This window comes from Cokeromyces recurvatus, assembly GCF_025118155.1.
Source record: "Cokeromyces recurvatus strain NRRL 2243 chromosome Unknown BX663scaffold_7, whole genome shotgun sequence".
NCBI classification, from domain to species: Eukaryota; Fungi; Mucoromycota; class Mucoromycetes; order Mucorales; family Mucoraceae; genus Cokeromyces; species Cokeromyces recurvatus.
Genome location: NW_026251393.1, coordinates 322,315 through 345,565, shown reverse-complemented (window position 1 = coordinate 345,565; position 23,251 = coordinate 322,315). Strand labels below are relative to the sequence as shown.

Here is a 23,251-nt window from a genome sequence, read left to right as displayed (position 1 = left end):
TGTTCAAGCAAAATCCTTTTGTGAAGCTGCTAGTAAAGTACCTCGTTTCTTATTAGGAGATCAAGGAAATCCACTTGATCCTAAATTAAAAGAAAATCCTAGACCCACTTATGAAATAATGAATAGGGATACCGGTAAAAAAAAAAAAAAAAAGGACAATTTGTTTATATATGTGTTAGAACTTACATATATGATGCAAAAAAGTGATTTCAATAGCTGATCAAGTAGCCAAATTACCAACAATAAAATCATTTACATATATATCAGCTTCAGATGTGTTCCCATGTATTCATCCTAGATATATCACTACAAAAAGAGAAGCAGAAAGCTATTTATTTAGAAAAGATGAATTCAAGACAATTGTCCTAAGACCTGGTAATATATTCATCTCTATTCTATCACGAGAACTAAATAATAAAGTATATACATATAAACAGGTATTATGTATAATCTTCAGCGACCTTCAGTTATGCCTATTGCCGGAGCACTTCAATTATTAAATGCAATCACAAGTCCATTTAAATCAAGTATTTCAAGTTTACCTGGTGGAAAGTATTTAACGACGCCGCCTTTACAAACAGAAGAGGTAGCAAGAGCTGTCATTTATGGAATTGAAAGAGAAGAATCTGGAATATTTGATATAGAAGGCATTGAACGATTAAGTCGTCATCCTATATAAAACCATTCTAGCAAATAAAATCAAAGTAAGCTAAATAGTCATAGTAGTCATTATGAAGTCTATTTTATAAGAAGCAGATTGTTGCTGTTTATCTTTTTTTTTTTTTTTTTTTTTTTTTTTTTTTTTTTTGAAACTCAATACATATAATAATTAGTGGGAAAAAAAAGAAAAAAATACTGCATTAAGATTGCTGATAACGTCTTTTTTCTTCTTCTTCTTCTCCTTTTATAACATATTTTTTTCTTCTTCATTATGACATCGACTATAGGATATACAAGAGTACCATTTTGCTCTATTGCACCAGTTCAACGAGTTCATAATCATCAAGTAGTATCAAATAATCATAAATCAGGATATCATCGTATCTTTTCTAGAGAAGCAGTACAATCAAATGGAATAATCGAGTTAATTAAAGATAAAAAGTCAATGATGATATCGAATAGTAGTAAAATTATCATTAATACAAATAACAATAGACAAGAGCAACAAGAATCTATCTATCTTTGTATTGATATGAAAGAAGAAGAAGGCTATTTTGATTGTTCTTTTACTACAAAAAGTAGAGATATTCAATCATTAATCGACTCTATCACACAGATAGCTTATAAAAGATCTATCAAATTTGTAAATATAATTGAACTATTAAAGCAATTACAAAGATATCAAGATCAATACTCATTTGTGACTTGTTTTGATAAACAACATCAACGTATCTTGATTTATTTTCCCAGTAATCTTTCAAGGAATAATACAAATCAAATACGTTTATGGTTAAATAGCATTGGAATTGATATCAATTCACATAAAGATTGGTCATTATCTTCTGCTAAAAACAACTTGGAACATGTTGATAAGAACTATTTCAATGATATATTCAATTTTATAAATCAGGTGGATACATTAATAGAATCAAATGAATTATTTTCACATAAACATTCTTCCTCGTGATAATAAATATCCCCTTTATTATACTAGAGTCATCTTTATTTCTTTGCTGTCCACCATTTTTGTAGTTTTTCTCCAGCATAACGTACTGTCTTGATTGTGCCTGCAGTGAAGATACCTTTGACACTTTGAGTAATAGCTGTACGTGCAATAATTTCTTTTAAGCCTAAAAAAAATTGTTAATTTTTTTTTCAATAAATATCTCTATTATATGTCTATACATATATACACCATATGCACTTACTACTTTCTATATACTTGTTTAATGCTTCAGATTGAGCTACTTGTTCATATAAAAGTGTTTTATCTTCTGGAATCTGGATATTATTTTTACTGACATGTTTGAGATGCTCTTTAATCACTTTGTCATATAAAGTTTTAGGGAGCTTTTTAATCATTAACCCACGGAAACGTGGATTATAGTTCTGTTGAAGGCGTCCTTGATTAAGAATGGCAATGTTAGGTAAGTCATCTAAAAGTCCAAAATAAAGTCGATGAAAGTTTTCCATCTGAGAGGAAACGATATTTTCAATCTTATTAGGATTTTCACCTATAATCATTCTAAAGTCTCCTTTATAACTAATGCCAGCAATACGTTCAAATAGTTCTCTTTCAGTAAAGTTTTCTGGTAGAGTTAAGAGAGCTACTCGAATAGCTTCTGTTAAATTCACTTGATTGGCTAAACGTACACGAGCATCATCTCGAAGAATCTTGACTGGCTTATGCATCCGTCCAGCCAAGTATAATGTCTCCCAATCAATTAAATCTTTACATAATTTATCGATAGACACTACTCCATATTTAACATTCATACCATTCACCTGTACATATGGGTTAAAATAGACGCCTGCACCTATTTTTTCTTGTAATAGGGATACGGCACTTGAACCAAACAGGCGAATGCCTGAATAATGATGAGGATTTTGCTGAATATTTAAAGCGTGCCAATGTCCAGGATGACTAACGCCAAATATAAAATCGATCATTGGTTTTTTCTAATATTCATATACACATACAAATATACATACATACATATATACATATATATATATATATACAATATAAACATATTTACATATATACATATATACATATACACACACATATATATATGTATTCTTTAAATATTTATAATTCTTTTTCCTTTCCTTTTTTTTTTTTATCTCATATTTCTTGTACCTTATCATCATAACCTGATTGACGGAATACACCACTACCATATGCAACTGCATATCGGATAGGTGCATTGAATTGAGAGATAACATCTTTTAATTGTTTCTTCAATTCTTCATTAATATTTAGATATTGATTTGTACCAAAATCAGGAGAATCTGGCATATTAGTAGGATGGAATTGATGTTGACGTAGACGCTCAAGTCTAGTACGAGTCTCGTCCGAAAATAATACACTCTTTTGATTATTTACATTCAATATTATATTTTCTAAATTCTTTTTTTGCATGGAAGGAGGTAATGACATGTCTAAGTTATCATTAGAATACTGATGTGTCTCTAATGACATGTGACGTATAGATAAGAATACAACAGCATTACGTTGAGCAGTAGTAGAAGTTGTTGTCACTTTATAGGCTGTAGTGATTGTACTCTTTATTATTATTATTATTATCATTTAGTAAAGTTAGTAAAAGTAAATTTTGCTGAAACATTATTATTTTTTTTTTACCTTTAACATCTTGTAAATTTATTTATTTATATACAAAAAAGAAAGCTTTATTTTATTTATTTTATTTATTTATTTATTTATTTTTTTTATATGAATATAAACTGATCATATTTGGAAGGGGGGGTGTTTATATATACGTCGACTGTTACAATTAAAAGAATTTATTTATTATAAAGATAAAATAGAATAAAAAATGACCAATGAGCACTTGGCAATTTTATTATGCTGTCATCAGTTCCAAAAAAAAAGGAGACCTCTTAAGTGTTCAGAGACAGAAGAAGACATCAGAAACAGTATGATGAAAATACTAGTCTACTGTGAGGACTATCAATACGTTAATTTGACACTAGGATCGACGAGAAGAGGAGAACGTGTCTGATGAAATAGAAACAAAAAAGATCTTTTTATATATAAAATGATACAAGGCTAACTATCCAAGTAAGAAACTACTAAATTGTGGAGACGTTGGTTTCTTTAGAGGAAGTTGGATCAACAATTGTGAATGGTATTTGGAGACATTGGATAGAATGTTTACCGGGTAAAGTTGTTATATGGATAACAAGGACACGGCCGACGAGAAACACGACTGAGAGGTCAAGTAAGATGCCAACAACAACAAAAGACAACAACGACGCTTATTGATAACCACAGGGTTGAATCCTGTTTCAAAGAACTGTGGGATAAATTGGAATTGATTACCACCCAATATATGGCGAACACACTCCTTTTGATAGCATTCTAGTTTTCCTAAGATAACTATTATTCAAAATTCTATAATAGCAAGCAAAACCCCGTTACAGTATTCTATTCTAATCTAAAATAAGGTAGGACGCTTTATATAAAACAAATGAAACGATCGCGTAAACATTTTGAGACAAGTTATCAAGAAAAATAGAATAATGCATTTCTTTTTCTTTTTTTTTAAAGTACATCTTTATCCAAGTATTGGAAAAACAAACCCTGATTTTGGCTATTGTTGATTTTTACAGGAAGTGTCTTCATTCCACTTCTTTGAAACCATAAGCTAAACTGACAAACAAAGTCGTTAAAGACAAGAGCTTACCGAAACATTATCATCAAGACACATACATTCAATACAACTCGTATGAAACAAATAAAATAAAAACACAGCGTACCTGAATGGATTTTTTTTTTCTTTTTTACAATTCGGAAATAAGTTACATATACCGTCCTTCGATCTATTTTTGAAAGAAGAATGGCAACTCAGAAACAAAAGTGTTAGTTGACTACAGTAAAGGATAATATCACTGAGAGATACAGTAAAAAAAAAAAAAATAAGTTTGCTATTTTTGACTTGGATGCAAAAACCAAAAATGTTAAAGGCTATGGCGTTAACTTTAAACGTCAGAGATGTATATATCTATTTTTGGGTTACGTGGAAAAGGCAAAAGATCTGAAATGAAGACAGTTCCCATTATCACTGGCACCAAAAGAGAGAGAGAGAGGGAGAGAGAGAGAGAGGAGACAGGCCTCCTTAGCCGGTAACGGTTGGCCAACTAGAAAAGCACCAAATCTTGTACAGTTATCATTGCTATATCAATTCTAGATACAGTATAAGCTTTTAAACAATAACATGTGTTTTCATTCCACACTTTTTTTGGCTCGTGATGTCTACAAAAAAAAAATTACACCTGTCTCATTTATTTTAATTTATTTTTATTACCATTTGGCGGGTATTAAAATAGCAATTTAGTTTGACATGAGCAATAAAACCTAGTTTTTGAATGATGAGTTAGAAGCTTAATTATTTTGAATTAGACTTCTTTAGCAGGATATTAAAAGTCACAGCAATCCATTCACATTAAAGCTAAAGATAAGAAAAGGTAATCAAGAAGATTGAATAAATAAATAAATAAATAAAAAGGCTGTAGAGAACAGTAAAGATATTTGCAGAGATGATCAGAAAAGCCTTGTATGACTTTAAGGTCAAATTAGAAAGAATGACTGGTATTTTTATTTTTATTTTATTTGAACATTCTTTTACTCTATATTTGACTAATTATTATTGTTTCATAGTATCAATTCATGTCTTATATAATAATACACATTATAAATTGTATCAAAGTATACGACTTGATAGTTATAATAATATCCTTTGTTGATGATTCTTGAATCTAGTATGATTGTTGTTATTATGACGATAAAAATAATACATCAACAGCTACCGCTACTAATATAAATTGCAATATGAGACCTAAAATAAACATGATTTGTACGATTATCCATCATGCTACAGTCTTGTTTCTCCCTTCTATGTAAAATAGATACTCTCTTTGCATTTTCCTCTTTGTTCAAATAGATACTATTTATATTATATACCTTTCCCAATACGCTAATCTGGATTATTATGAAATTTACAAAAAAATGAAGATTTATATTAGAGAAAACGAGTTTTTCAATTTCGGGATTTTTTTTTTTTTTTTTTTTTTTTTTTTTTTTTTTTTTTTTTTTTCATGAATGATACAACACGATATAGGAGGAAGATGTTACACTAAATGCTTTGTTTGGCTACATAATAATATCAAAAAAAAAAATTTTTTTTCCTTCTACTTTTTTCCTTTATTATTTCATTTCAAAGATGGTGAATAGTAACATGAATGCAACAAGTTCATTAGCTGACAATAATAATAGTAGCAGTACTTCTTCTTTTTCGAGTTTCTTAAAATTAAAGTGGAGAACGTCTAATAAAGATACAAAATTAAGCATAAGACAAAGACTACCAAATACAGTGGATGATATTGAAAGAGATTGGGCCAGACATTGTGCTCTTAAACTAGCATTTGAAAGGTAAAAAAATGAATATTACATACAATTATATAAAGTAGTGATAAACATAATATAATAGTGATTTTAAGGCACCCGTTCAAAGGCTGTTACAAGCAGGTGGCTGTGAAGTATTAGATATTGGGTAAGTATGTCATTTGTAGGTTTAATAATAAGAGTATAATATGTCAATTTACAATTACCTATTTTATATAGATGTGGATCAGGATTTTGGACTAGTGTAATGTGTTTCTTTATATACATGTATATTATTCATTTTATTTATTGATATTATGTAATCATCATAGGACATGGCTTCACAATACCCTTTATCTTATTTTACAGGCATTGATATTGATAAGAATATTTTACCAATAAGGTAAATATGTGTATCTATTTATAATAGATGTGTTATCTTATTCTATTTAAATAGTTCGTTATCAAAAAATATTGTGTATCATCGTATAGATTTAATCGAGTTACCATTACCTTATGAAGATGCTACATTTGATTATATCTTTATACGTTCAATGATGGATACATTACCAGACTCGATGTGGGATAATATATTAAAGGATCTAATCAGAATAATGAAAAAGGGTGCTTATATTGAATGTATAGAAGCATATGATAATCTATTAGATGCTGGCCCTTCAATGTCACTATTAAATCAATGCAAGTTTTCTACTACCTATTTTTTTTTTTTTTTTTTTTTTTGATTATTCTATTATTACATGCTCATCATTTATATATTATAGTTATCAAGACAAGCTTACATCATCCATCTACAGATGAACAACCAAAGCTAAATCCATGGCCAAATCGAATAGCTAATCAAAGTCAATTAAAAGGCATGCAGATATATCATACGCATACACCTGTTGGATTATATGGTGGTGCGATTGGTTCATTATTACTAGAATATTGGGAAAGGATTATTAAAGGACTTCAAAGAGATTGGCTAACAAATAAATGGATAACAGAAGATGAATTGGAACAAACAATAAAATCTATGAGAAATGAAGTAGACGAATATCATACATACATGTCATGGTATTCTGTGTTTGCACAAAAAAAGGGCTATAATGGTCCTATCATTCAATTTGATGATGTAGACGATTTTGGCCATGTTTATACCACTATTATTTCGTAATAAAGCCCTATTTATTTTACTTTATTTTATTTTATTTATTTATTTTATTTTTTTCTTAAAAACCACCAAGAGCATCTGCACCATTCTTTACAGCATCTGCTAAACCACGAGAGATAATTAAACGTTGAATTTGTGCTGTACCTTCATATATTTGAAATATCTTTGCATCACGCATTAATTTTTCAACTGGATATTCTGTATTAAACCCATTCCCACCAAAGATTTGAACAGCATCTGTAGCACATTTATTAGCTACATCACCAGCTAAAGCTTTAGCAATACTTGCATGCCATGTATTCTTTTCTCCTTGATCTCTCATATAAGCTGAACGATAGACCATCATACGTGCACTTTCAATACCTATTGCCATATCTGCCAACATGAATGAGACAGCTTGATGATGAAAGATAGGTTTACCCATCGTTTTACGTTCTAAAGAATAACGAGTCGCTTCTTCCATGGCTCGACGAGCTAAACCGATAGCACCCGAGGCTACTAATGGACGTGTGATATCAAAGGCATTCATAGCAATCTTAAAGCCATCTCCTTCAGCACCCAAGACATTCTCAGCGGGTACAACGACATCTTCAAATGTAACCCCACGCGTATCTGATGCACGTTGACCCATATTGATCTCTTTACGACCTATACTAATACCAGGTGTATCTGCATCCACGATAAACCCTGTAAAGGCTTTACCTGTATTCGCATTTGCATCTGTACGAGCCAAGACAAAGAACCAATTTGCATGACCTGAATTTGTGATCCACATCTTTTGTCCATTGATAACCCAACTTCCATCCCTTTTCATTTTTACCGCAGAGGTAGATAAACCAGCCACATCTGAGCCTGCGCCAGGCTCTGTAACGCCATAAGAAGCCATTAAGGGGGCCTCTGTCATACGACCTAAATATTTTCTCTTTTGAAAGTCGTTCCCTGCTACCACTAAAGGTGCCTCTGCTAAATTATTAGCCTCAATCGCTGTCTGTATACCTGTACAGCCAAAGGCTAATTCCTCAGAGATAATGGCGCTATCCAGAACACCTAAACCCATGCCACCATATTGAGCTTCAATATGTGTATTCACTAAACCTAATTCCCATGCCTTTTTAATAATTTCAGTTGGATATCTTCCTGTTCGATCATATTCAGCAGCGACAGGTATAATTTCTTCGCGAGCAAATTTACGAGCCATTTGCTGAATGGATTTTTGTTCTTCTGTTAAACTAAAACCCATACCCATACTGGATGCTTCAGTAGAATAATGACGACGACTGTTTGTACATATTAATTTAGAAACTGTTCTTAACATTTGGTGTGTACACTTGAAGAAAATAAAACAAATAAATAAATAAAATTAAAGGGAAGAAAGAAGAAGAAGAAAGAAGAGATAGATAGCTTTAAATCATAAAATAAACAACAGCTCCGATTCATGTGAGAAAACCTAAACGCATGTGATAATCTAACTCTTACAGTATTTGTTAAAATTCAAATTCAGGAGATTACAAGTTCTTTTCGAATACAATTTGAGATAAGATAATATTCCAATTTAGAGAAAGTAGCCATTCATTTAAGGCAAATATAAAATACTAATTCAATAGGTATAATGTATATTACTTGTAATGATCTAAATTTCTTCTACAAGTAGAGGAGAAACCCCGTATTCGTTACAGGGGGGGGTCTAAACAAACGTTACTGTTGTCATCTTTGTTGAATTTCATCAGGTCAGCCCATTTCTTTTCCAAATAAACAGGCAAATAGAGATCTCTCTGCCACAGTTTTTTTTTTTACAATTTTCACTCTTCATAAACTAAAAAAGGGGAAAGCTTTTGTTTAATCATATTCAAACTTGACTGTCTTCCATTGTTATATTTTCGATTCTGGTTTATGGAGCTTTTAGTACTTGCTATCTTTCTCTTTTCACATCTGTTGCTTCTTCTTTCTCTTTCTCTTCTTCTTCTTTTTTTTCCTTTTTACTCTGATTGTATTTAGAAGCGCCATGCAAGAATATATGAACCATATATTCTGCAGCTCCTTGCCGATCTTGGTAGAGATTGAAGCGATCTCTAGCTGTAGAAATGGTGTAAAAGTTAAAGAGAAGGGAGATATTAAGTAGAAGGTGATTGATGCAATTCAAGTATACATCTTGATTTAATGTCTTTAACGTTGGTATATTGGTCTCTAATGTCATTATTTCATTAATTTCTTTTTCTTTCTGTCAATTATAATATTTCTTTGTAGTATATCTCCTTATTTGATGGCTATTCTATATATAACGCATACAAAGCCGTATAAGCACTCTTTCTGCCCGTATCTAAAAATATGGATCTATATATGAATATGCATTGCACTTCTTTATATTCAAAATTATCAACTGATACTTTGTGATTTTCTATCTGCATTCTTGACTTCATTTTTTTAACATAAATAATAGAAAATAATCTTTAAGGGATTTCCTGTATTCGCTTTTCCCTAACAGTACAAATTTTTTCTTGAATTATAGCTTCATACATTTATAAAGTTATATAAAAAAGAACAGAATAAAGCAGAAAAAAAAAAAAAGAGAGAGAGATGCTTAGCTTTTTATTAGTTTTATTTATTGATTCTATTTAATTAGTATTTTATGTTTGCCTAAAATGAATAGTCACTTTCTCTAAATTGGAATATTATATTATCTCAAATTGTTTTTTCTTTTCATTCGAAAAAATAGTTGTAATATTTTGAATTTGAAATTCAAAATTCTCTACTATATAAAGTAACTCAATTATCACATCCTTTAAAGCTAAAGAAATACGATAATGTCTATTCATTCTTCTTGTTACTTTATAGTTGAAGGAAAAGAAGAATAAAATAATCTCCTTTAGTATTAGTTGACTTGTTTACACTCATATCAGAAGAAGGAAGAAAGAATTTATTCATTTCTTCTTAAATAGAAGCTTTTAATTTAATTGGCCATAACAAAGAGCTTCCCATGATTCTATTTCATCATTGATGTGGTAGTATGAGAGCAATTGAATAATAATAACTTATTATGTAACATCGTTGAGTTTAAATACCGAATTTTTTCTAACATTCATTTATTTATAAAATTACTTTTTTATTTTCTTCTATATTTTTCTTTTTTCTTTTACTTTTCTTTTACTTTTTTTTCTCCACACAAGAGAACCCTTCTCCTTTTTATTTTATTGTTTTTTTTTTGAACACTACTTAATCTATCAAGATACAAATATATATAACTTCTTTATAGTCAACAAACTATATACATATTTCAAGATATTATAGCCATTATTATTATTATTATTGTTAATAAAAATAATAATAGAAAAAAAAAGGACACCAAAAAAAAGAAGAAATTAATTATTAAAACCAACTTTTTACCTATTTTTTTTTTACCATATTTTTTTTTCAACCAATCAAATCTCCCTTTTAAATTTCTGTTTGTTTTTTAGGTGTTTTAATAGGTATAATATATACAAATATATAAAATATCATTCATGGATATAACTACTTTTATTCACTTTTTCTTCTTTCAATAATGATAGCGAAACACCTACAAGTAAATAGAGTAACAGCACTGGATAAGCACATAGTAATTCTTCTTTACGCTTCAAGCACCCTCTTTTCAAAGGCCACCAAAGAGAAAAATAGATATAGTAGTAGTAGTAGTAGTAGTAATAAAAGTCCATGATTATCGCAAGCTCTGTTAAAAAAGAAATATCAATTCCTTTACAACCCATATCCACGGTTGTACCCACTATTCCTTCTTCTAACCATATAAGATTGAGTAGTACACCACAAGAAGATGAAAAAGATGAAACAACAGTTGATTTTGTCACCGTAAAGGGTCGTCAACAAGGTAAAAAAAAAAAAAAAAAAAAAAAAAAAAAAAAAAAAAAAAATTACAATAGTAGAAGATCTGTGCATGAGGAAAAAAGACTTGACACAAAATTCTTTTAGGCCAGAATGATTTCATTATTCAAGTATTTGGTCAATCAAATAAGTTTGATTCAAAAGTAGAAGAAATATTAACTATTCAAACTACTACTAATAATGAAAAAAAAACTATTCTTTTTTGTGAAGCATTTATTCATAATAATACTGTCTTTCTTAGTTCTCCATTTGTGGGTCATAAAACTGGTTTATTAAATTGGGCTGATGGTGAATTCCAATCATGGTAAAGTATCATCCTTTTTTTTTTTTTTTTTTTTTTTTGTTTTAACAAGAAGCCTCATTATATAATGAATTTATAGTATAACTCATTTAATTGAACTTGCTGAAGAAAAGACGGGTTGTAATCATCTTATTGTCTGTATTAATAAGCATCAATATAAAGAAAGTCTGAATACTATTTTACGTGCTTTTATGTATCTTGGTTTCGAAATGATGCATCCTATTATTTATGGTCAAGAGCCAGAATATGTACTTGTGGGTTATGAATTATAAATAAAATAAAATAAAATAAAATAAAATAAAATAAAATAAAATAAAATAAAATAAAATAAAATAAAATAAAATAAAATAAAATAAAATAAAATAAAATAAAATAAAATAAAATAAAATAAAATAAAATAAAATAAAATAAAAAATTAGTGTAGCACATCCATGGGAAGTGTAACAATAAAGAGGAATTATGCAGTAGCTAACTTGATGTCATGGTCTCTAATGAGACATAAAACTTGTCCTATCATTCAAGTAAAAAGAGAAAGGATATCCTTGATTTGAATATGATACGACAAGTGTTATTGAATGAGAACATGTATAAAAGAATTCAAAAATAATAATAATAATATACAGTATTTTTCTTTTGTAATTTATCATAATGAAGTTCATCTTTATTCTTTTGCTTTTTTTACTTTCGACTACAGCTAACGTAATTCCAAATGAGGATGATTTTCAAGCTGCTAAACTGTTTATTCAACAATTAAACGTCCATAATGATATAAAAACGATAGCAGACAACCAAGGAGGTAATTTATTCTATCCCACCCTTTTTTTATATTTATATACAATACATACATATTTTGAATATATTTATAAACAAATGGCATCTATTTTATCAATATAGAAATTGTATATCCTCTACCAAATACAACTTGGCATGTAGGTGAACTTGTGAATGTGGTAATATCATGATTCAATTCTTCTTCTTTCCCAAGCTTAATCAACGTCGTCATGCCCTTTTTTTTTTTTTTTTTTTTTTTTTTTTTTTAGACTTTTGAAACAAAACAACCTCAACAAGTTGTTTCCATCTTCTTCTTTGGTGATAATCATATTTTAGCAGGTGGTCCTCTTAGTAAAACTGTCTTCCCGTTTACTGTTCCATCTGAGGCTGTCAGTGGTGCAGCACAAAATGAAACTTCCCTTCTATTGGCTGTAAGAAGGTTAAATAGTTATTTACAAACAGTGGATTCTGTCGTTGTTCGAGTTCTTCCTCCTCAGTAATGTATATATGAATGATGCTATTCTACATGGCGACGAGGAGAGGGAAAGGCTTATATCTTTTCTTTTCTTTTCTTTTTTTTTTTCTTGTAATAATATTAGCCAATAAGTTCTTCTATTATTATGTATATTTAATAAATGGATTTCTACCAATCAAATAAGTAATAAATGACATGCTGATGTTTCATTCCTTTTTTTTTTTTTTTTTTTTTTTTTTTGTTGTAGTTGTGAAACTAATAGTAAATGAATGAACAACGATATAGAAAGTCTCTCATTTTAGTAAAATAATAATAATAAATATTCATTTATTTTAGGGGATACTGCTTTCATTTTTTTTCTTTTTTTCCCCCCAATTTAGTTTTCTTTTGAAATAAAGAGAAACATAAACAAGACAAAGTAAGACGGGGACTTCGATTAAGGGACCTATCGTGGCAGCTAAAGCTTGTTCTGACTGAATGCCATAGGTACCCACTGCGACTGCAATCGCCAATTCAAAATTATTACTACCTGCTGTAAAAGATTGAGTAACGACCAGTTCATAAGGGAAATGGAAGACAGATTTCAAAAGAAAGAAAGGTATGAAGAACATGACAAGAAAATAGATAATTAACGGGACAGCTACACGAGCAACAGATCCAATATGAGTAATGATATGATGACCTTGATTTGCAAACATGATAATGATAGTATAAAGTAAACCAATTAATGCCAAGGGTCCAAAATAAAGTAAGAATCGATGATCATACCAGCTGCTACCTTTAAGCCACCTTAACGTGTATCGTGTTATGATGCCTGCAATAAGAGGGATACCTAGATAGATTAATACCGATTGCGCCACAGGCCAAGTATCAACATGAATTGATTGATCAACTGATGCACCAAACCAAGAAGGGATAATATTAATGAATAATAGAGAATAAGGTGAATACAGTGCAATTTGAAGGATAGAGTTGATAGCAACAAGTACTGCGCAATAGTCTGGGTCACCCCCTGCAAGTGTATTCCAGATAAAAACCATAGCAATACATCTAGATAATATATGTAAATTGATTATTATTATTGCGTAATATGCAAAAAATTACCTAGCTAATCCAACCATCACTACACCTGTACGGAAACCAGGTAAATCAGGTAAACATGCCCAAGCAAGCGCTGTCATGATAATAGGCCCGATAATCCAATTGATAATAACTGAAATCAGGATTTGAAGCCAGATCTGTTTGTTTGATAAAATGATATTTAATCGTTCATATTGAACTTTACATAAAACAGGATACATCATCACTAATAAGCCAATAGCAATCGGGACAGAGACGGATCCAAATTGAATCACTTCAAATGATTCTTGAACGTGAGGTACAAAATAGCCAATAATAACTCCAATTATCATTGCTAATAAAATCCATACAATTAAAAACCGATCCAAGATTCCCAGCTGTTTTATTAAAGCTTAAAACACAAAAGATAACATTTTTTTTAGATAACCTTTTTATTTATTTATTTATTTATTTATTTATTTATTTATTTATTTATTGTTTTTACATCTTTCATTGGGTTGTTCTGCTATCATTAATTCATATTCATTTGCTCCCAAGTTAGATTTTTCAACACAATATTCAAAAGTGCAATCTGCAGTTTTATAGCAAACAGAAGTGGTGTCAGAACTACCTATATCTGCCATTATAGATGTATAAATTAAAAGAAAAAGAAAAAGAAAGAAAGAAAGGGAAACATAATACTTGTAAATCATTATAAATTATATTTTAGCCAATAAAAAAAACGTCACAAAAAAAAACCAGCTTCAATTTTGTATATAAAAAACCTCCAGAATTATTGTTAGTATTATTATTTTATTGTTTTATTTTTTAAAAAAAAAAAAATGCCTAAATTAACTGTTTTCCATAATCCTACTTGTACAAAGTCTAAACGTAGTGTTGCCCTTCTTGATGAATCTTCTAATAAGGCACATTATGACTTGGATATTATTGAATATAAAAAGCAAGTTCCTTCACCAGAGACATTAATGGTTCTTTCTGAATATCTTGGTTTAACCAAAAAGGATCCTTCCACTAAACCTTGGGATTATCTCTTACGTCCTGAAGCGCAGGGTAAAGCTAAATCATTTGAAGAAGCCTTTCAAATCGTCCAAGATAATCCTGCTCTTCTTGAAAGACCTTTTGTTATTGATTGGGATCGTAAGTTGGCTGTATTGGGTCGTCCTGATATATCTGCTGTAGAAAAGTTAGTTGATGAACGTGTTAGTGGAAAGTACTAATAAATGATGTCGCAAATAAATAAAATGTCTTTTCCCAACCTATTTTATTATAAATGAGTCCTTATTTTCATATTATCAAAAGGACAGGTGAATAATTTAATGTGACTGCTTTTAATCAATTTCTCTTCTCCACACATATACACACATACACACACATACACAGACATAGATACCCCTCCCTTCATTTTTTTTTCGCATTTTATTTCCCTTGTCAAATTTCCATATATCGATCATTATGCCTCGTTCAGCTTGGAAAGGTCCATTTTTTGTAGCATTTCCTGGTTTAAAACAAGCTATTCAATCTGGTACTCCTATTGCTACTCAGGGTAACATTACAATTAAAAAAAAAAAAAAAAAAAAAACTAAATTAACTTTTATTTATAAAATAGCTCGTAGTTGTACCATTTTACCATCATTCGTTGGACTCAAGTTTTTAGTGCATAATGGAAAAGAATATATGCCAGTTCATGTGACTGAAGAGATGATTGGGCATAAATTAGGTGAATTCTCTTTTACAAGAAAACGTTTCGCTTATCGTTTTACAAAGAACAAATAAATATGTGTATTATTATGATAATGATAGAGAGAAAACAAAAATTCTTCTAAATACATATTCTCCCCCTTTTTTTTTTCCTTTTCTTTTCTTTTCTTTTTTTCTTTTAGTTTATTTTTATTCTTTCTTTTCCTCTCGAATATGCATGGCAGTCAAATAATTGTACAATAAAGGTCAATGCTTTTTTTTTTCTCATTTATTTTTAATAACAACCAGGTATAATTCTATAACGTCCATGAGGAAATGCTTGATGATATTTTTCTCTTGAAAAATGATGATAATACCAAGATTGCGTTTCATTAGCTGTAATGGATAAATTGACGATGGTCCAAATCAATCCACAAATGAAAATATAATTTTGGAAATGATAAAGGATGTTTAATGAAAGATAGATCAAGATGTCTGCAAAATAATGTGGAGCAACGATGAATTCAAACCAGTCCCCTCTTGGTATTGAATAGACTTCACGATCTTGTTTCCTTAAAGAGGCTAATATCTTATGACAACGAGATTGGTGATATGAAGCATATAGAAATAATCCAAAAGCGATCAAGAGAGTCAACACATGAAGTGACTGTTTTTGCTCATCACGACCACGACGACTGTCCTCCTCCCCCCATAGACCCAACTGAGCTGCTCCTTCCAGCCAAGTGCCTAACACCATACCTCCATAAAACCCAACTCCAATAAAGTAATGAGATAGATGCATCGTAGCTGTCTTTGAAGGTCTTTCAATCCAAAAGGATTCATACACACGTCTTATCAAATGACACGTCATCATCACTAAACCGATCCATATTTGTTCTCTCGATACATGATCACTGCCCATGTTCACATCATAACGTTGTAATAATCTTATCAAAATGAAAGATCTCTTAAAATAAAGCCATAATGTAATCTCAAGTATAGATTCTAAGGCTGTAAACAAGCCAATCACGTAAAAATGATTAAAATAATGTTTAGGTATTTTTAATGTCGAAAGGGTTTGAGCCCAACTTGTAATAGGTTTTCTATTATTATGTAAATTTAATTTTCCATAAGATAATACTGAGGCCTGTAGTTCATGTATTTTTTTTGCACATATACTAAGTAATGTTAATGTGATGAGACATGAACATATAATGATGATCAAGTACATTTATGAAATTAAAAAAGAAAAAAAAAAGGAAAAAGGAAGGAAAAAGGAAAAAAAAAAAAAAAACGGAATTCTAATAATAGTGTACAACAACAGATTTTAGTAATAAACATGAAGGACACCAAACGATATATTAATCAAAATACCAGCAATGATACCCATTTGATGTCTTCTTGAAAACACAGATTCTCGGAACCAAAATAAGCAAATAATACCCAAGAAAAATCCCAACATTAAACCCCACATCATTTCTTTGTATGTTCCCTGCATAGCTATAAAAAGGATAATGATATCATCAATATCTGTTTCAAAAAAATACATATCCATATAAATATGTATATACAAATACACCTACTTCCATCTGGTAATGTCTCTCCTGTATTATCCATCCACTGTTCTTCTAGATTTCTTGCTTCTTCTGAAGGCATTTCATCGAATGATGTACCATGTATTCTATGAAATTGTGCTCTGATATTTCTAATATCTTCTTCTGAAAAGCCTGACTCTCTTAATCTATCAAATCCAACAGATGGTGTTATTTGTGGTTGATTCTTTTATGTATACATAGAGAAGAAAAAAAAAAAATGAAATGAGTTAATGGAACTTGATGAATTAATTAGATTCTATACATTTTGTGAATTAGATGATTTAGGTGTATAGTCAGATAATGAGCAGTGAAAGTAGACAGGCAGAGGGGGTTCTAATTTTGCTTTAGAATCTGTTTTTGGTATTTTACCAACACCATACTCTTTTAATATTTTTGCGTCTTCAAGAACTCTGCCGTTATGTATAAGTCGAATGTATTTATTTTCTGTTCTACTAGATGATTGACGAATCTAATAATAAAGAAGAATTAAATAACAGAGTCAATGTCGTCATGAATAAAATAATGACTTTTTCTTTAATCATATGTATTGTGTCTTCTGGTGATACACGCAATATAAGATCTTGTCTATCCGACCATCTTATATGTAAATCTATACTATCATAGTAATCATCCGATTCCATAATTGACTTTAATAACAAGTGATATATTTATGTAAAACAAAAAAAAAAAAAAAAAAGGACACAGGCTTTTGGTTCAATAAGATTTATCAAAAGATGATTCACTTGGCCAATCATTTTATGTAATTATAACTCATTATTCAAACTCCTATCTATAATTTTATTATTATTTTTGTGAATATATTATTTTTAAATTTTCCTTCTTCCTCTTTAAAGTTAATTTAAAATAAATATATAAATATATCTATCTATTTCAAGAAGAAGAAAAAAAAATGACCTACTCTCTACCTGGATTAATTGGTAAATACTATAGGACATAATTTATAAATTAAGTATTATATAATATAAATATACATATATATATTAATGTAGAAAATGTCAAACTATACATTAGAAAGAGCATGCAGTCCTTCACGCTATGATCCTAATTTAGCAGTTAATTTAGAAGTTTGCGAGACTATAAATAAAAAACAAGGAAGTGCGTAAGTATCTATACTTTAATTCAATTTTGAATGTAGAATAGAATTATAATTTAATTTTTTTTTTAATGTTATTACAAGTCCTCGTATAGCAGCTCAAGCTATTGTACGACTTGTAAATAGTACAAAGATGAATCAAGCTATGTTGGCTCTAACAGTAAGTCCTTTATTTTATTTTATTTTATTTATTTTATTTATTTTATTTTTACTTATTTATTTATTTTTTATTTTATACTGAAAATTATATAAATAAAGTTACTTGATAATTGTGTTAAAAATTGTGGATACCCATTTCATTTACAAATTGCTTCTAAAGAATTTTTGAATGCACTTGTACGTCGATTCCCTGAACGACCACCTGCAAGATATGCCCCTAATCCAGTTCAATCAGCACCTGAGAATCAATGGAATCATTTTGACTATGTTCCACCTCAACAATTTATGGCAAATCCTGTGATTGATCGTATTTTGTATTTAATCAAAGAATGGAAAGTAGCCTTAGCTGAATTATCTCGTTATAAAGAAGATATGATTCATATAAAAGATATGTATCGATTATTAAAATTCAAAGGTAGCCTATTTTTTTTTTTTTTTTACATGAATTAGTGACACTATCCCTATTGAAATTCTATAATAATATATAGGATATCAATTTCCTGAACTTCGTGAATCTTCTATTGCTGCTTTAGCACCAGTTGATGTAAGTAGGAATTTTTTTTATATTTATTTATTTACATAAGAAACATTTATTTAATATTATTTTATTAGACACTTAAATCAGCACAAGAATTAGAGGAAGAAGATAGAATTGCAAAGGGAGCTGTAAGTGTTGATTATTATTATTTTTTTTTAATTACACAGTCATTCTTATCGTATTTATATACCAGAAATTGCAAGAATTAATTAGAAGAGGTAGACCTCAAGATCTTGTAGAAGCAAATAAATTAATGAAAATAATGACAGGTTATGTAAGGAGGAAAAATAAAAGAAAGATAAAGATAAAATATTTATTTTTATTTTATTAGGATAAAAAGCATCAAGTCAATTTTAAAGAAAAATTCTCAGAAGAATTACATAAAATACAAAATAAAGCACGTCTATTATATGAAATGTTGGATAATTTAAAGGAAGGAGATGTGATTGAAGAAGAAGGAACGATGGAAGAATTAAAAATAGCCTGTGATAGTGCTTTACCAAAGATTAAACAGATGTTAAAAGAGGAAGAAGATACAGAAAAGATTGAAGAACTAAATGAAGTCAAGTCCATTTTAAAGGGAGTTATTTTAAAATATCGAGATATAAAGAATGGACGTTATGATAGTGTATATGATATAAGTGGGAAATATAAAAGTGAAACATCTTCAAGTGATTCTACTACTGTACATCAGCAGCCTATTAGTTTAATTGATTTGGATGATGATGATGCTGCTGCTGCTACTGCTACTACTACTCAACAAGATTCCAATTCTTCATCACCTACTATAACCAATATACAAAAGAATCCTTTGGATGAACTTGTTGATATCTTTGGTGATAAAACAGCTCTTACTTCTACTAAGCATAGTTTGTCAACCAATTTGATATTTCAACCCAATCACTCTTCTCTTGATCAACAAGAAAAAGTATTAAAGACAAGTAAAGTATTCCATAAAGACGACGTATATATTTATATTTAAAAAGAAAGAAAGTATCTAACAATATCTATCTAATTAGTTGATCTGATTAATAAGAATGGTCTTATCATTCAATTAGATGTTTATTCTATGGATAAAACATGGAAAATGAAGGCATATTATTCTAATAAATCAACAGCACCTATGGATAAAATGACTCTATTACTAGCTGCTCCAAAGGTAATAAATAAATAGATAAAGAGATACTTTAATCATTCACACTATCTATTAGTCAATGCATTTGAAAATGGGACCTGTTTCATCTAGTTCCGTACCTCCTAAATCAATGAAGACAGTGACTCAATCTGTTGCTATAGATAACCCTAATAAGGTAAATATAAATTACAAAGGGGAGAGTGAGTTATTACATAATGATTGTAATACAATAATTATTAGGAACATGTACGTCTTCGTTATAAAGTAACTTATGAACAATTTGGAGTTGAAATGGAACAATCAGGCGATTATCATGATAAATAATAAGTCTATTAACAAGATACTTGTATTTATAATAATAATAATAATAGTCATAGTAATAATAAACACACACACACACGCACACACACGCACGCACACACACACACACACATCAATTACATGATAAACATAATGCCTTAGTAGCCGTCACATCATTTTACTATTATCCATTAAATACTACGTCCTTTTATTTTTATTATTTTTTTTTTTTTTTTTTCGCACGGTATTCATCTATATAAAATACGGGGTTTTGATATTTTATTATTTGTTTTTTTTTCACACACTCTTGATAGTATTTCACAATCAAAATGCTTACGTCTCTTTTAAGAAGAACTTCAAATAATATTCAAAGGTAAAACAAATAAGGGGGGGATACTATATCATTTTATTTGTTTGTTTGTTTACTTATTTCTTTTCTTTATCTTATTTTATTGAATAGAACTACATTTATTGCCCGTATGAATTTCAGTACACAATTCCCCGCTTTACAAAGAGTGTCAGGTGTTGAAACTGTCAAGAACTATATCAATGGTCAATTTGTTGAATCAAAGACTGATAAATGGATTGAACTTCGTAATCCCGTAAAGGATTTATAATGCATGCGTATTGTAAATATAAACTTATTTATCTCTTTTAAATAGGCTACTCAAGAATTAATTGGTTATGTTCCTGAAACAACACCTGAAGAGTTACAAGAAGCAACAAAATCGGCTGCAGCTGCTGCTCGTGAATGGAAAAAATCAACTGTTTTAGCTCGTCAAAAGGTCATGATGGATTTACAATATCTTATTCGTAAAAATCAAGATGCAATTGCAGAAAATATTGTTCAAGAACAAGGTAAAACATTTGCTGATGCCAAGGGAGATGTATTCCGTGGTCTTCAAGTGGTTGAACAAGCATGTGGTCTAACTCAGATGTTAATGGGTGAAAAATTAACAGTTGCAAAAGATATGGAAACATGTAAGTCATAAATGATACTTTTTTTTGGGAACGATTAGACCCAAAGTAAGCGTGTGTGTGTGTGTGTGTATAACTGTTTATATTTATATACTTTTATATGTTCATATACATGTAGATATGTATCGTGAACCTTTAGGCGTTGTGGCTGGTATCTGCCCTTTTAATTTCCCTGCCATGATTCCACTTTGGATGTTCCCATTGGCTATTGCCGCTGGTAATTCAATTATTATGAAACCTTCTGAACGTGATCCAGGTGCGTTAATGATGTTGGCCAAATTAGCTGCTGAAGCAGGTGTCCCTGATGGTGTTTTGAATATCGTTCATGGTTCTGTTGATTGTGTTAACTATATTTGTGATGAACCTGAAATCAAGGCTATTTCATTTGTTGGTTCTGATCGTGCTGGTGAACATATTTATACACGTGGTAATGCAAATGGTAAACGAGTTCAAGCTAATTTAGGAGCCAAGAATCATGCTGTTCTTTTACCGGATGCAAATAAACAAGCTTCCTTGAACTCCATTGCAGGTGCTGCCTTTGGAGCTGCAGGTCAACGTTGTATGGCCTTGAGTACATTAATCTGTGTAGGTGAAGCCAAAGATTGGTTACCAGAGCTAGCAGAACGTGCACGTCAGTTGAAGGTGGGTTATGGTATGGATCCCGACACAGACGTAGGTCCTCTGATCACCGTTCAATCCAAGGAACGTGTTGAACGTTTGATTCAAGGCGGTGTTCATGAAGGTGCTGATTTACTTCTTGATGGTCGTGGCGTGGTTGTGAAGGGTTATGAAAAGGGTAACTTTGTAGGACCTACTATCTTGACGAATGTGAAGACAGATATGGAATGCTATCGTGAAGAAATCTTTGGTCCCGTCTTGGTCTGTCTTAATGTGGATACCTTGGATGAAGCGATTGAATTGATCAATAAGAATCCCTATGGTAACGGTACAGCTGTCTTTACTAATTCAGGTCCAATTGCACGTAAATTTGAACATGAAATTGATGTGGGTCAAGTCGGTATCAATGTTCCTATTCCTGTTCCTGTTCCTCCCTTCTCTTTCACCGGCAGTCGTGGTTCCATCTTGGGTGACATGAACTTTTATGGTAAGAGTGGTCTCTTATTCTATACTAAGCCAAAGACTGTTACTGCTTTATGGAAAGAAAGTGATGCTCAGCATACCCGTGCTTCTGTCTCTATGCCCACCATGAACTAAAGTGTTAGTCATAAAGATGTGTATGTATGTATGTATGTGTGTATGTATATATATAAATATATGACTATATATTTATATTAATATACAAATATATAAATATACAAATATATAAATATATAAATATACAAATATATAAAAAACCTTAGTATTATTTTTTTTTTCATGATCTGATTTTTAAAATTCAGATACGGATGATTCATATTTGTAATATTAAATTTACTCCTTTATATGTATCTTATTGTTTCTCTCTCTCTCTCTCTTTCTCAATTTTAAGTTATAAATATATGCATGTATACATAACTGCATTCTCTCCTCCCTCCTTTAAAGACAGAAGAACCTTAGAGTAAAAAAGAAATAACTATATATAAATATATACATGTATTTCTTCATGTGTACATATAAAAATTAAATCATAGTGCATGACAAACACTTGCCAACTGTCATCATATCACGATGCCAAAATAAAATAAAATAAATGTAAGGAGGATCACTCCAAAGATAAGAGGGTATAAAGTGTATTATTGTTGAATAGATAACTCTTCTTTATTACACAAAGAATAACTACAAAGTGCTTTTTGAATGTCTACAAATTTAGGACATTGACAAGTAATAATTTAGTTACAGCCTTCCTCCGCCCCTTGGAATGAACATAGAAAAAAAAAAAGTAATATTATTCAGTTAAATTTAGTAAACACCTTGGTCAATTTCTCTAAGGATTATTATTGCAGCTATCCGACTGGAATTAATATAAAGGTGATATTCAAATTTATCAATCAAAAGATCTTATTCGTGTTGATGT

At 30.1% G+C, this 23,251-nt stretch overlaps 13 protein-coding genes across 13 annotated transcripts; 8 read left to right on the top strand and 5 right to left on the bottom strand.

Moving 5' to 3' along the window:
* Window positions 1–118: 118 nt before the first annotated feature.
* Window positions 119–679, top strand: BX663DRAFT_530159 (uncharacterized protein; the record flags this gene model as incomplete). Its single annotated transcript, XM_051530298.1, has 3 exons — window positions 119–134; window positions 205–375; window positions 438–679. The coding sequence occupies 3 exons, from the start codon at window positions 119–121 to the stop codon at window positions 677–679; spliced, it is 429 nt and encodes a 142-aa protein (XP_051384606.1).
* A 252-nt stretch (window positions 680–931) lies between these two features.
* On the top strand, window positions 932–1,627 carry BX663DRAFT_484737 (uncharacterized protein; the record flags this gene model as incomplete). The annotated part of the gene is made up of 1 exon (XM_051524572.1): window positions 932–1,627. One exon carries the CDS (start codon window positions 932–934, stop codon window positions 1,625–1,627), a length of 696 nt encoding a protein of 231 aa, XP_051384605.1.
* A 17-nt stretch (window positions 1,628–1,644) lies between these two features.
* Window positions 1,645–2,726, bottom strand: BX663DRAFT_323115 (mitochondrial matrix Mmp37). Its single transcript, XM_051522101.1, has 2 exons — window positions 1,869–2,726; window positions 1,645–1,790 (listed from the first exon to the last, which is right to left on the bottom strand). The coding sequence occupies exons 1-2, from the start codon at window positions 2,608–2,610 to the stop codon at window positions 1,663–1,665; spliced, it is 870 nt and encodes a 289-aa protein (XP_051384604.1). The 5' UTR covers window positions 2,611–2,726; the 3' UTR covers window positions 1,645–1,662.
* Window positions 2,727–5,921: 3,195 nt separating this feature from the next.
* On the top strand, window positions 5,922–7,244 carry BX663DRAFT_431174 (S-adenosyl-L-methionine-dependent methyltransferase; the record flags this gene model as incomplete). Its single annotated transcript, XM_051522855.1, has 6 exons — window positions 5,922–6,115; window positions 6,174–6,236; window positions 6,308–6,332; window positions 6,400–6,470; window positions 6,525–6,770; window positions 6,863–7,244. The coding sequence occupies 6 exons, from the start codon at window positions 5,922–5,924 to the stop codon at window positions 7,242–7,244; spliced, it is 981 nt and encodes a 326-aa protein (XP_051384603.1).
* Window positions 7,218–8,698, bottom strand: BX663DRAFT_502981 (acyl-CoA dehydrogenase/oxidase). The gene has a single exon (XM_051526694.1). The coding sequence runs from the start codon at window positions 8,554–8,556 to the stop codon at window positions 7,300–7,302; it is 1,257 nt and encodes a 418-aa protein (XP_051384602.1). The 5' UTR covers window positions 8,557–8,698; the 3' UTR covers window positions 7,218–7,299.
* Window positions 8,699–10,928: 2,230 nt separating this feature from the next.
* On the top strand, window positions 10,929–11,687 carry BX663DRAFT_550277 (uncharacterized protein; the record flags this gene model as incomplete). Its single annotated transcript, XM_051531203.1, has 3 exons — window positions 10,929–11,100; window positions 11,202–11,418; window positions 11,495–11,687. The coding sequence occupies 3 exons, from the start codon at window positions 10,929–10,931 to the stop codon at window positions 11,685–11,687; spliced, it is 582 nt and encodes a 193-aa protein (XP_051384601.1).
* A 334-nt stretch (window positions 11,688–12,021) lies between these two features.
* BX663DRAFT_502977 (uncharacterized protein) lies at window positions 12,022–12,847 on the top strand. Its single transcript, XM_051526693.1, has 3 exons — window positions 12,022–12,211; window positions 12,310–12,365; window positions 12,456–12,847. Exons 1-3 carry the CDS (start codon window positions 12,064–12,066, stop codon window positions 12,684–12,686), a joined length of 435 nt encoding a protein of 144 aa, XP_051384600.1. The 5' UTR covers window positions 12,022–12,063; the 3' UTR covers window positions 12,687–12,847.
* Window positions 12,848–12,957: 110 nt separating this feature from the next.
* Window positions 12,958–14,458, bottom strand: BX663DRAFT_502972 (sodium bile acid symporter family-domain-containing protein). Its single transcript, XM_051526692.1, has 3 exons — window positions 14,226–14,458; window positions 13,766–14,132; window positions 12,958–13,711 (listed from the first exon to the last, which is right to left on the bottom strand). Exons 1-3 carry the CDS (start codon window positions 14,431–14,433, stop codon window positions 12,994–12,996), a joined length of 1,293 nt encoding a protein of 430 aa, XP_051384599.1. The 5' UTR covers window positions 14,434–14,458; the 3' UTR covers window positions 12,958–12,993.
* A 93-nt stretch (window positions 14,459–14,551) lies between these two features.
* Window positions 14,552–15,178, top strand: BX663DRAFT_502970 (uncharacterized protein). Its single transcript, XM_051526691.1, has one exon. The coding sequence runs from the start codon at window positions 14,563–14,565 to the stop codon at window positions 14,956–14,958; it is 396 nt and encodes a 131-aa protein (XP_051384598.1). The 5' UTR covers window positions 14,552–14,562; the 3' UTR covers window positions 14,959–15,178.
* A 15-nt stretch (window positions 15,179–15,193) lies between these two features.
* BX663DRAFT_530140 (uncharacterized protein) lies at window positions 15,194–15,514 on the top strand (the record flags this gene model as incomplete). The annotated part of the gene is made up of 2 exons (XM_051530297.1): window positions 15,194–15,284; window positions 15,348–15,514. The coding sequence occupies 2 exons, from the start codon at window positions 15,194–15,196 to the stop codon at window positions 15,512–15,514; spliced, it is 258 nt and encodes an 85-aa protein (XP_051384597.1).
* On the bottom strand, window positions 15,498–16,705 carry BX663DRAFT_502967 (3-oxo-5-alpha-steroid 4-dehydrogenase-domain-containing protein). Its single transcript, XM_051526690.1, has one exon. It carries the CDS (start codon window positions 16,647–16,649, stop codon window positions 15,714–15,716), a length of 936 nt encoding a protein of 311 aa, XP_051384596.1. The 5' UTR covers window positions 16,650–16,705; the 3' UTR covers window positions 15,498–15,713.
* On the bottom strand, window positions 16,684–17,678 carry BX663DRAFT_502962 (uncharacterized protein). Its single transcript, XM_051526689.1, has 3 exons — window positions 17,541–17,678; window positions 17,276–17,482; window positions 16,684–17,197 (listed from the first exon to the last, which is right to left on the bottom strand). Exons 1-3 carry the CDS (start codon window positions 17,652–17,654, stop codon window positions 16,919–16,921), a joined length of 600 nt encoding a protein of 199 aa, XP_051384595.1. The 5' UTR covers window positions 17,655–17,678; the 3' UTR covers window positions 16,684–16,918.
* A 348-nt stretch (window positions 17,679–18,026) lies between these two features.
* Window positions 18,027–22,452, top strand: BX663DRAFT_550271 (Aldehyde/histidinol dehydrogenase; the record flags this gene model as incomplete). Its single annotated transcript, XM_051531202.1, has 14 exons — window positions 18,027–18,133; window positions 18,212–18,287; window positions 18,386–18,701; window positions 18,775–18,830; window positions 18,899–18,952; window positions 19,018–19,098; window positions 19,156–19,765; window positions 19,844–19,983; window positions 20,036–20,134; window positions 20,200–20,244; window positions 20,574–20,632; window positions 20,720–20,861; window positions 20,922–21,240; window positions 21,356–22,452. The coding sequence occupies 14 exons, from the start codon at window positions 18,027–18,029 to the stop codon at window positions 22,450–22,452; spliced, it is 3,201 nt and encodes a 1,066-aa protein (XP_051384594.1).
* Window positions 22,453–23,251: the final 799 nt, after the last annotated feature.